General features: G+C 47.0%; 1 protein-coding gene across 1 annotated transcript in view; it reads right to left on the bottom strand.

Moving 5' to 3' along the window:
• The window catches only part of EVC2 (EvC ciliary complex subunit 2), a 116,375-nt gene that overhangs the window by 82,847 nt on the left and 21,485 nt on the right, over positions 1-12,043 (bottom strand). The window contains exon 8 of the mRNA XM_080796133.1: positions 2,236-2,370. Coding sequence (XP_080652259.1) covers positions 2,236-2,370 — 135 coding nt within the window. The remainder of the gene's footprint in view (positions 1-2,235; positions 2,371-12,043) is intronic.

Below are 12,043 nucleotides of genomic sequence, written 5' to 3'. Positions count from 1 at the left end.
GGAAATGATTCCTGCTCCTTCATCAAAGCAGCAGGGATGTTTTGTTCTTCTGGGATGGATAATGGCTTTGGGAGACAAGCCCAAGGTCTGATGAAAGGGGTCCCTTTTCTCCTCCCCCCTTTTGTCTGCTACAGACACTGTGGACCGATCTCACTTTGAAATGACCATCTTCTCCTCTGGAAAGCAGACACCAACAGTGGGGTTGAACAGTGGGGACAGGACCTCCAGCCTCCAGACACGGCCCCCAGAGGCCAGATCCAGCCTACACTTGGCCGCCTGAAGCAAGTGGTTAAATTCATGGGCCTCAGGTTCCTCAATACAAATGAGGGGGAGAGACGGCAGATGTTCCCTTCAAGGTGCTGGGCCCCTGGGTGACACTGAGTTGCAGCAGCTCCAGCCCTCCCAACCCTGGAGGGACCAACAAACTGCCACGATGCTTACTTCCCACAGGGTCTTCCGGTGGCAGCCCATCTCACGCTATGAACTGCTGCCCTGATTTCCTTCCCCTGTGTCCATCCACTGATGGGCTGAGGGCTCGTTCATTTCCTCACACATTTATCCAGCGCCCTCCAAGCACCAGGCTCCATACCACGCAGCGGGGATGGTGGCAGATACGATCTGTTTTCTACCCATGTCTCCTCCCCCTTGCTGTTTCAGTGTCCACTAGCCGAAGATCCAGCAGCCAATACCTACACTCCTTTCCCTAAAGGCTTTTGCTGGCCTTCAGAGCCCATGCCAGGGAAATAACATCACCCTTTGTCCAGGCCCCTGTGGGGACTCTGACGATACTGACTCCCTCCGTGGCCCTCCATCTCGTCATGTCCTCTCTTCAGGCTGTGTTCCAGGGCCCTCGGAGATTAAGATACATACCTTGGAAATGCCCACCAAGGCTGGAAGGGGGAGGCTTGTTTAGGCGCCCCGTAAATTTGTTAAAGATAGCATGATCTCTCCCCCTCCTGATGCACAGACGGTGCCATGAGATCTAATGAAAGGGTAGCTGTCAATTAGGTGCACGCAAACCCTTGGAGGAAGTGGGTCCTCTGCTCTCACTAAAATGCCCTCTGCACCACCCCTCACTCTATACAATCTGTGGACTAACGCCTGGACTTTGTGAGACTAGCTGCACAGCGTCTAGATCACCCCCCACCTGATCACCTATCAGTAAGTTATCCTAAATAAAAGTCTGTGTAAATGGTATTGAGTTGCCTGCTTCGTTCTCTGGTCTCCAAGTGTCTTCTCAGTGGGGAGAACAGTCCTTCCTCCCCCACCTTCTAACAGCCCTATTGCTCAACCGATGACCAGTGGTATATGATATATACCCCAGTTCCTTCCCTCCTTAGGTGGGATGACTCTGAGGTTATTTTCCTACTCTCTGCTGAGCTCCTGGGCAAGGTGTAGCTCCAGGGGCCCACAGTGGTAACTTGACCAGCTGCCTTCCCTTCCTGCCTCACCTCCTGACCCCACACAAATACTTCCTGGGATCAGTCCCCACATAAACTACTTGCATTTGGACCCCGGGCCTAGGATGTGCTTCTGTGGGAACCCAGACCAAGACAGGAATAGAGAGATTAAGACATTCACAGATGAGCCCAAGAAATTAGGAGGTGTACTACGTGGGGTCTACGGAAGCTAGCGCAGGAACTGAGAGAGTGGGCTCCCAGCCCAGCCAGAACTATGCTCACTGAAGGGCAGAGAGGATCAAAAAAGCCTCCGGTGTGAGTGTGGTGAGCTCACGCTCTCAGGGAATGCTGAATCACTGAGTCGACTGGGGCTGAGGTAGGAAGTAGACAGTGGTAGCAGAGGTTGGCAGAAGCCGGCCAAGGGGGCTTCCCAAGCCAGGCTGAAGGACCTGGTCTCCCCATGAGGACGAAGTGAGCTAAAGACCTTTCAGCAGGGAGTGTAGACCAGGACCTGAATTAGCGTGGCATGAATGCAGAGTTGGCCACACCGACGGTGCTCGGGGATTCAGTCAGACCGCAGGGGCCCTCAACCCTGGCCACCTTCTGGAATCCTCCAGGGAGCTTTAAAAATGACTAATGATAGGGGCACACCCTGGGACAATCCAGTCAGAGTCTCTGCAGGTTAAGCCTGGAGATGAGCATGTGTCTGTCATTTCCCCAGGGATTGGGACATCTATCCAGGGCTGAGACCCATTGAACTGGAGGACAAATGTCAACCTCACGTCTACTGTCAACCCAACTACCTTCCAGGAACACAACGCACATGGAGACTCACCCCATGTCTGGTGAGCAGGCTTCCCTTCAAACACTGATATCGAGCCATGAAGAAAAGCGTGACCCAGGTCAGCACAAAGGAGACAATGGAGGCTGCGAAGAATCCTGCCGCATGAAGGCCATGGTTTGGGACGACCTATGGGGATGAGAGAGAGAGAGGGATACTTGTCCGTAGTCACGCTTCACATCTTTCAGTCAGGTCCTAAGGAAGAGTTACAGCAGAAGAAGCAGAGAGACTGGCCTGGCTTTGGACCCGGCTCATCCCACTGGCTGAGACCGTCTCGCCCTGAGACCATCACTGGACTTCTCGGAGTCTGTTTCCCTATAGCGTGGCTTCCACGTAGCGCATCTGTAGCACGGAGCAGGACAAACACTGCCCAGGAGCCCAGCATGGTGGACCATCCACCCCGAGCTTGGCAGACCGCAGGCACCCCAGAACACTATGTTCTGGAATCCATCTGTAACAAACCTAAGGCACACCAGGGACCCGTGAGCTGTTTCGAGTCAAGGTCAGAATCTGTAGTGTTCTTCCCTTCTCCCCACACCATGTGCTCCCCCTTCCCAAGAGCACTGTAGAAGCAACCCGCAGCCCACGCTGGCCTTCAGGCCCACGCTGGAGGAGGCACGGGGCAGGGGAGCCTCCCACAGTCAGAGGTGTCTGGCTGCCAAGCGAGCCATCAGACTGCTTTAACATGCCCAGCCCTCGCTCACTCTTCGGGGCATCCCTGGGTTCCGGCCCAAGAGAGCCTGGGACAAACGTGCATCCCTGACAGGCTGGGAGCAGGGGGCATCGGACAGCTGTGAGAAGCTGATTGAGTCCTAGAGGCTCCACCTTCAGTCCCGTCCTCCTCCACTTCCTCCGGTTCTAGACCACGCAGCCGCTGGCATCTGACAAGCACTCCGTGTGGGCCAGGTGCAGGACTGAGACCGCGCTCACACTTATACATGCATCCGAACCAGGAGGACTTGTGGAAACACGAGTCCCTGTGCCCCACTCTGAACTTCTGATTCACTAGACCTGGGCACAGGGCCTCGGGAGTGGCTTTTCCTAGTTCTGAGCTGCTGTTTGTCTGAGGAACACACTGAGAACGGCTAGGTTAAGGGTTTCACAAGATTTAACACCTTGAATTCTCCCAAGGACACTTTGATCCAAACAAAGGGCTCTAGATTTTTAATCCTACAGATCTGGATGGAAATGCCGCCTCTATCAAAACAGCTGTGATACCCTGGGTGAGCGACTTGACCTCCAGCAACCTTACTTCTCTCATCTGTAAAATGGGGATAAAAATACCTCCTAGAGGGGTGCCTGGGTGGCTCAGTGGGTTAAGCCTCTGCCTTAGGCTCAGATCATGGCCTCAGGGTTGTGGGATCGAGCTCTGCAGCAGACTCTGCTCAGCAGGGAGCCTGCCTCCCCCCCACCACCTGCCTCTCTGCCTACTTGTGATCTCTGTCTGTCAAATAAATAAATAAATAATTAAAAAAAAAATACCTCCTAGAATGAGGATTAAACAGAATAGTGATAGAGAGATTAGTGCAAAGCTTGGCTCATTTATTAATCAATAATTAATTAGTGAGTATTTGCTGTCTGCCGGGCTGTGAGTCGGGGTTCTTCCTCCCTTGGTGTGATGACACTGGGTGTGTGGGTACTGACTGGGTCTGACCCAGGTCCACCTCTTATTCACAGGTAAGGGGGACTGCGAACAGCAGAGCGGGTGAAGCTCGGGCTCAGGACCCAGACCATCTGGGTGCGGCACCATCTCTGCCCTATTGGTCATACAGTATTGGTCAGATGAGTTCATCTCTCTTTGCCTCTGCTCCTTCCCTTTAAACTGAAACAGTAGCCCTCCAAAGGTCGTATGGAGGATTAAACAAGAATATGAATGAAGTTGAATGAAGTCACTAAAAGAGCATCTGTCTTTTAATACTTGCTCACTAAACACCAGTGATTCTTGCCACATCTTCCTTTGCGGGCAGTGTAAACGAAGGCAACTCCTTTGGGACAGTAATGGAGAAGCTATATGGCAGCGATGAATGAGTCATTTTACCAGAAGGTGGCCTCAAAAGCAGACCTGGACTGAGAGCGTCACATTTTGATAACACTTTTCATCCCTTCCATGTGCCTAAGATGATTTTCCATTTATTTGTGTTTTCTTTAATTTCCCCCAGCAGGGTTTTGTAGTTTTCAGTGTACAAGACTTTCACCTCCCGATTAAGTTTATTCCTAATTATTTTATTCTCTTTGATGCAAGGCATAATGGCCAGCCATTTAGCCTGACAAGGGACCCTCCAGAGTTCACTGCCAGGTGCGGCTTTGTCAGCCCAGATCACAACTCACACGGTCTTCTTTTGCCCGATCCTGCTTCCTCCTTCTTCCCTTCATGGGTAATCACTGGTTGTGTTGGGGGAGGGGCAAACCACCCCAAGTTTGATGATTCACCAGGAGGACCCATAAGACGGCCTAAAGTCATTCTCACTGCTCTGAGTTATTACAGGGAGAAGACACAGAGCAAAATCAGGACAGGGAAAAGGCACAGAGGATTAAATCCTGAAGAAAGCAGAAGCAAGCTTCCAGAGTCCTCTCCCAAGGCCATCACACAAGACTTGTTTAGTTCCTCCAGCAACGGGTATAACAACAAAGCAAAGCTCATGAGAGACTCAGTGCCCACGGCTCTGATCCAGGACTGGTCCCTTAGGCACCCTCTCCCTAGCAGGTACCAGTTCCAGACTCCCAGAATGAAAGCAGGCCTGAAGAATAAAATGTATTGTTTATAACACATTTATATACATTTACTTGTATTTATTTATATTTATAATATGATAGCTTCAACACAGTGAGCCACTCTTAACAGTTTGGGGAATCGTGGCAACTCTTCTGAATTCCAAGTTCTCACACATTTGCCAAGGGCTAATCTTGCAAGCAGGCCATCTCAGGCCAGATATATTAACTCTTTTCTGCACACTAGTAAACATATTATACCCCAAACTCTGTCTCTGCATCTGCTTCTGGAGAAGCCAGTCTGTGACTAGTTTAATTAGGAATGGCTATAGATTATGAGAACATTAAATGTATTACTTAGGGTCTAGAAGACAACAAAAGCAGGCCTGGTTCCTGTGGGAACAATGCAGGCTATATTCCAGGTTAAATTTGTCTCACAGACCAACAAGGCCTACCTGACCTTCAAGACAATCAAAGCCAAGTAAAGTCAGAAACAGGAGCTTCAGTCCATATATTGGAACCTGAATCAAAGAGCAATGGCACATGTGACTTTTTCTGGCTATTGATTAAGCAACCTTGGTTCAGAGATGCTGTTATCAAATACGGTCAGGGAAACAGTTCTGTTTCCATATTTGAATATCCTCCTGATTCTAAATATTACATTTTAATTAACACCAAAATGACATGCAATTTCTCCATTTGTGCTGGAAATAGCCCTCTGTGCCCTGATAGGTATAGCTACCGGATAAGAAAAAACAAACAAACAAACAACACATTGTATAAATATGAATTTAACTCTGCACAGAGGTTACATTAAAATATTGATGGAAAGGAAACAAAAAGATCTGTGTCCAAAGAGAACAAAGGGGATATTGATGAGCAATTTGTTTTTAGGATTCCTCTTTCACAGAAGGTAAGTGCTTCTTTTTTTTCCAGCTTTAGCAAGAATAATGGGGAGATACAGGGAATTAATGGCATCTCATCACTAAAAACACGCTAGTCCCTAGGCTAGGTGCATGTGATGGGTTTAATTGTGTCTTCCAAAAAGATACTGAAGTCTTAACCCACAAAACCTATAAATGTGGCCATATTTGGAAATAAGGTCTTTGCAAATGCAATCAAGTTGAGTTCATATTGGATTAGGGTAGGTCCTAAATCTAATGAAAGTTCCCTAAAAGGACAGGGAAATGTGGAGGCAGGTTCACACAGGGACACCCACGTGACCATGGAGGCAGAGACTGGAGTGATGTAGGTGCAACCAAGGAAGGATTCCCAGGAGCCACCAGAAGTTAGGAAGGGGAAAATCTTCTTCTCTAAAGCCATCAAACAGAGCACAGCTCTGTCAATACCCTAATTTCAGACTTCTCACCTACCGAACTGTGACAGAATAAGATTCTGTTGTTCTAAGCTCCCCAGTTTGTGACGATTTGTTATGGCAGCCCCAGAAAACTAACACGGTATGATACATGCTTTGCATCATTCAACCTTCAGCAATCCTATGGGGGATGTATTATCCCCAGTCTATTGATAGGTAAATGTAGATGGAAAGAGATTAAAAAATCAAAGTCCATAGCTGAAAAGCCAGACCTAGCCCTGCTGGACTCCCAAGTCCAAGTTCTCCACCCATTAGATCACACTGCTTTTATCCAGGGAGTTGTGTGGCTTTCTAAAAACATTTTTAGTCTCAACCTCCCACACCGGCCTGACTGATGAGGACCAGAAACAAAGACTAGGACAGAATTACACGCAGGGAAGTAGAAAGGTAGAAACTGTACTTTAAAATGTAGAAACAGATTCCTCTGTCTCCCTCTGTTCTCTCCTTTCCTACTTCATGAAGAAGAGCTGGTCAGCTGGGTCAGGCCACCATGCTTGTCTCCCTCTTCCCACCTCCACCTTCTCTGAATGTCCACCTGAAGTGTTGCCCTCCTCTGGCCATTCACGTGGCCAAGAGAATTTGAAGAGTAGAGGCAATGTGGCAGGTCATTGGGAACAGGACCTGACACTGCGGCAGGAATGAATGACTGTTATCTAGGAAGAGGCCCAAGGTAGGGAAAGTTCTTCCAGATCCTGCTATCTTTCTCCCTTCTCTATTGCAATCCCTACTTTCTGATACCAAGTGATAAGTGCATGTAGGTAGAGACTGCCTGCTTGGGGCAGGTCCACTCATAACTCTTCTTTCAATCTGCATTTATCAGTATCAGTGTTGCTAAATTAAGCTAGGTTTTGCTCCCCTGATCTGCCCAAAATGCCTCTGCTATTCAAATTTCCTCCTCCATGTAAATGGCTAAAAGACAGTAAAATCTTAAGATGTAGCTTTATGGGAAGAAGGAGGCTCCATATAATCACTACCACCATTATCATCCTTATCACCTTCACCACGATCATCACCATCATGACTATCACCATCATCCTCACGATCACATCACCATCATCACCATCACCATCCCCATCATCATAGCTGACACATACTGAGCAGACACTAAGCACCAGAGGTGGTTCCAAGTGCTTTACATGCATTAATCCATTTAATTCTCACAATACCATAATTGGGCACTGCTTTAGTCTATATTTTACAAATTAGAACACAAAAGTACTAAGACGTTAAATAAATGGCCCAAGATCACAGAGCTAGTCAATAGTGAACCTGGGTTTCACACCCAGCAGCCAGGGCTAGTAGCCCTCATACCACAGCTGCCTCTCTGGGGCTTGGGCTCCAGCCTGGCCTTTTACCAGCAGCCCTGCATTGGGTCATCAGGGTCTTGGGCCACTGTGGACATTGTGATTCCTATTCTGAGTAGACAGCTCACTCTTCTAGTCTGACTGGTAGGGCAGATTTTAAAAATCTCCCAGTGTCAGGGCACCTGGGTGGCTCAGTGGATTAAGCTTCTGCATTCAGCTCAGGTCATGATCTCAGGGTCCTGGGATCGAGCCCCACATCGGGCTCCCTGCTGGGCAGAGAGCCTGCTTCCCCCTCTGTCTCTGCCTGCCTCTCTGCCTACTTGTGATCTCTCTGTCAAATAAATAAATAAAATCTTAAAAAAAAAAAAAATCTCCCAGTGTCTGGCCAAAAGTTTTCACAATCCATTCTTTAAAACTACCCTTAACCATCAATATCTTTATTGAACTTCTGCCAGAGGTCAGGCCTTTCTCCTTTTTTAGTCTTTGAAACAATACTTTGAACTCAGAATTCTTATATCCATTTCATATGTGCAGAAACCAAGCTTTGCTATAAGTGTGTTTGTTGAAACTCTCTATTTAAGTGGGCTACTAGGGTTGACTCAGTGTTTGGATGTGGTGAACTTTCTTGACATCTAGTTTATTCAGTGAGCCCAGGGCTGCATGCTGGAAGGACAAGGGGGAAATAGATCCGGGTCCTGCTCTGTGGACCTCACAATCCTGCAGAAAAACACAGGTAAGCCGGCTGAAGTGACACGGTGTGACTGGGGTGAGGCTGGAGAAGCCTGGAGGAGTCGGGCTGGGAGGAGGGGAAGCCCTTAACCTAGCTCAAAGGACAAAGGAAGCTCTCCAGGAGGTGACCCAGAGGCAGGGGAGAATGATGGGGAAGAGGGCAAGGCGGAGAGAGGAAAGAGCACAAGCAGCACACACAGGTGGAGGAGATGTAGCCCAGGTCCCAAGGGCAGGTTAGTGATTCTAGACATCATCCTAAGGGTTTGTGGGGCGATCAATGTAGGGTTTTAAGCCAGGAAGTCACATGGTCAGATGGGTATTTTAGAAAGTTAAATCTGGCTGCTTCATGACATCAGCCTGGAGGAGGACAAACTAGATGTGACAGCCAAGAAAGAAAGGATGAGGACGTGAAACAAGACCGCAGCAAGCAGTAAAACACGCTAGTAAAGATGGAGGCTCTACTTAGGGTTCAGCTCTCAGCTCTACCCCCTACCACAGGGTGGGACCCTTCTGCAAGCTGCAATTTCCCGTCTATAAACTGAGGATTAAAACAGTGCCTATGGTTCCTTGCTAAGTTAAACACAGAATTACCATACAATCCAGCAATCCACTCATGGGTGTAAACCGCAAAGAAGGGAAAAACAGGTGTTCAAACGAAAATCCGTACCTGAATATTCACAGGGGCACTATTCACAATAGCCAGAAGATGGGGAAAGCCCAGAGGTCCTACCACCTGATGAAGATATGAAGAAAATGTGGTCCACGCATACAAGGAATAAGATTCACCCATAAAAAGGAAGTACCAATAAACAGGACAATATGGACGAACCTTGAAAATACCACGCTTAGGAAAGAAGTTGGCCACAAAAGGCCACATTGCATTATATGAAATGGCCTGAACAGGCAAATCTGTAGAGACGGAAGGCAGATTAGTGGTTGCCAGAGGCTGGGGTTAGAGGGGAGAATGGAGAGCAGACCTAGGCAGTGGTGCCTGTCTGCTCGACACTGAGTATGCTAAATGTCGGTAATGGTAAATTTCATGTGTGTGTACTTTACTACATGCACAAGTTAGGGCCTACTAGCTAGGGATGCAGGACACAGAGATCAGTCAGTAACTCTGAGCTGCTATTTATTACTGCTACTTTTGGCAAGCTGGAGGGAAGGGCAGAAATTAGAGGAATATTTAGGAGACACAGTCTACAGGATACAGTGACTGAGCATGAAATGAATGTGTGGGATGCCAGAGATAGGAGCAGAAATGTCCCTGGATGTCTCACTTGGGAAGCTGGGTGCTGGTGAGGCCCCCCAGCACAGGGACAGGAGCAAAAATTTGAGCACTTGGACCCTAGAAATCAGCCCCGAGTTAATCATACTTTTGAGATTTCCTCCAGAAATCTTGCAGCCAAATTTCACTGATAAGCATTATAAGTACAGATTTCAAAGAGCCTATTTACCATAAACTTCACGAACGAAAGAATAAGGAAAGAGAACCGGCTCAGTGATCCCAGCCTCCTCATCCCCAGGCCCTAACTTTCCTGCTTGTCTCTGACAAAGAATCATGTGCTATTACCATCTCTTTAATCATGTATTAGCTGAGAGCTGGTTTCTTTGATGAGTTCTATCACTGCATTTATGAAGAGCAATGCTGGACAAAAAAAAAAAAAAAAAAAAAAAAAAAAGCCTTTCAAAAGGAATGCTTTCAATTCTTATAATCCAACAGCAAGTTACAAAAGCATGAGGAGGAGTTGTTTATACAGTTCAACTTCAATTACATAATAAATAAATCCACAGACTTGTAGAAGCAAGAAACCAACATGTCAGCAATAGTCCTCCAGTGGTGGGATTATGAGGTAATGTTATTTTATTCTTCCAGCTTTCTCTGTGTTTGTGTGATACAGAGCGGGCATTTCCTCTAAAAGTCCACAATGGACATCTATTAAATCCTACCCACCTACCCACCAAAGACAGAAAAAGGTTGTAGAAAAGAGAAGACCATACAGAATTTCTCTGGAAGAGATTTCAGAAGTAATTTAGTTGAAATCCTTCACTTTAAGTTAAAGATCCAAGAAGCACTGGGGGTCAGTGGTTTGTGGACCTTTGGCACACAGCCCTTGAGGGCAAATTTTCTCTGGGCTTCCCAGCTGACAATCCTGAAAGGGGGGAGGGGGGTAGGAGTAATCACTGGTAGAGGGAATCACACTTCTTAATGGAGCTTTGCTAAGGTACCAGTCTCCTAAAGAAGTGGATTTGAGAAAAAATTGCACAGCTTGACCCTGTTCCTTAACGCTATCCTCAGCTTCAGGACCCTGGCCAGTTCCCACAGCCTCTCCAGATCTGATTTTTTCAATGAAAAAGTCAAACTAAAGCATCTGTAAAGTCTTCCAGGGCAAAAATTCTATTCTGCTGTCACAAAAATGTATTAAATGCCAACAAGGAGACTAACTCAATGTCACAGAATGACAAGGTTTATCAGGTGTCCCAGCAGCATGGGATCCCAGCCAAGGGTGGGACCAGAAGGCCTGGGGCAGAGTTAGGAACCACAGAGGTGCAGAGGTTGGTTAGACTCCTGCAGGACATTCTCCAAAGCACAGGTAAAAATAGAACAGCATATGCAAAACTGGAGAAGTGTGGAAAACAGAGGGACCCAACAGCACCAGGAGACAGCAGAGGCCAACTTTTCTGATGGCTCCTGAATATTAACCTGAGGTAATTGGGCTGAATCCAGCAGGCAATAGGGAGTCCCTCCAGAAAAGGAAAAGCAAGCGGGTTTATGTTTTAGAAAGATGACGATGGTGAGGATGAGGTGCCAGAGGAGCTTAGGGCTGAACAGGCAGGAGGCTGGTGCAGTAATCTACACAAGAGGTAACCCAGGGAAAGTAGACATGATGATGTGTGATTGCACACCACCCATATTCTGAGTGCAAGTCAGCGCCACAAGATTCTGCCCACAGCTACACGCTCCCTCCACTGTGGCCAAGGGAACACACTGTAAAATTCTGTATTTGAGAAATTCTCAGGTCACATAGCTATCTACTGACACTTCCTTTTTGCTATTAATAGAAGCTCTTTATATATCAAAGATGTGGATCTTTTTTTATGTCTGTTACAAGTATTTTCCCTAATTTGTCACTTATCTTTCTTAATGCTGTTTTTATTTTTTTTTAAGATTTTATTTATTTATTTGACAGACAGAGATCACAAGTAGGCAGAGAGGCAGGCAGAGAGAGAGGAGGAAGCAGGCTCCCCGCTGAGCAGAGAGCCCGATGCGGGGCTCGATCCCAGGACCCTGGGATCATGACCTGAGCCAAAGGCAGAGGCTTTAACCCACTGAGCCACCCAGGTGCCCTTAATGCTGTTTTTAAATGTAAAACTTCCAACTATTTGTGTACTCAAATCCATGATTTTCCTTTGTGGCTTTCTTCATACCATGTGATACTTATCTATATGTACCTTTTAGAAATTGTTTTACCGAGATTTTAATCTGATGAGGGAATTCATCTTTATTTTTCTTCCAAAAGATCCAGCCAGTTGCCCATAAATTTATGAGTAATACATTCTTTTCCCATTGACTTGAAATACCATTTTTATTAAGTGGGAATCTGTGTATATACTCTATCCTGTCCCACTGGTCTGGCTTTTCTTGAGTTGCAAATTATATTAATGTAGCTTTATAATTAACACCTCC

The sequence above is a fragment of the Martes martes genome (assembly GCF_963455335.1).
Source record: "Martes martes genome assembly, chromosome: 2".
Taxonomy (NCBI): domain Eukaryota; kingdom Metazoa; phylum Chordata; class Mammalia; order Carnivora; family Mustelidae; genus Martes; species Martes martes.
The sequence above is the reverse complement of the archived record's forward strand: the minus strand, read 5'-3'. Positions and strand labels throughout refer to the sequence as shown.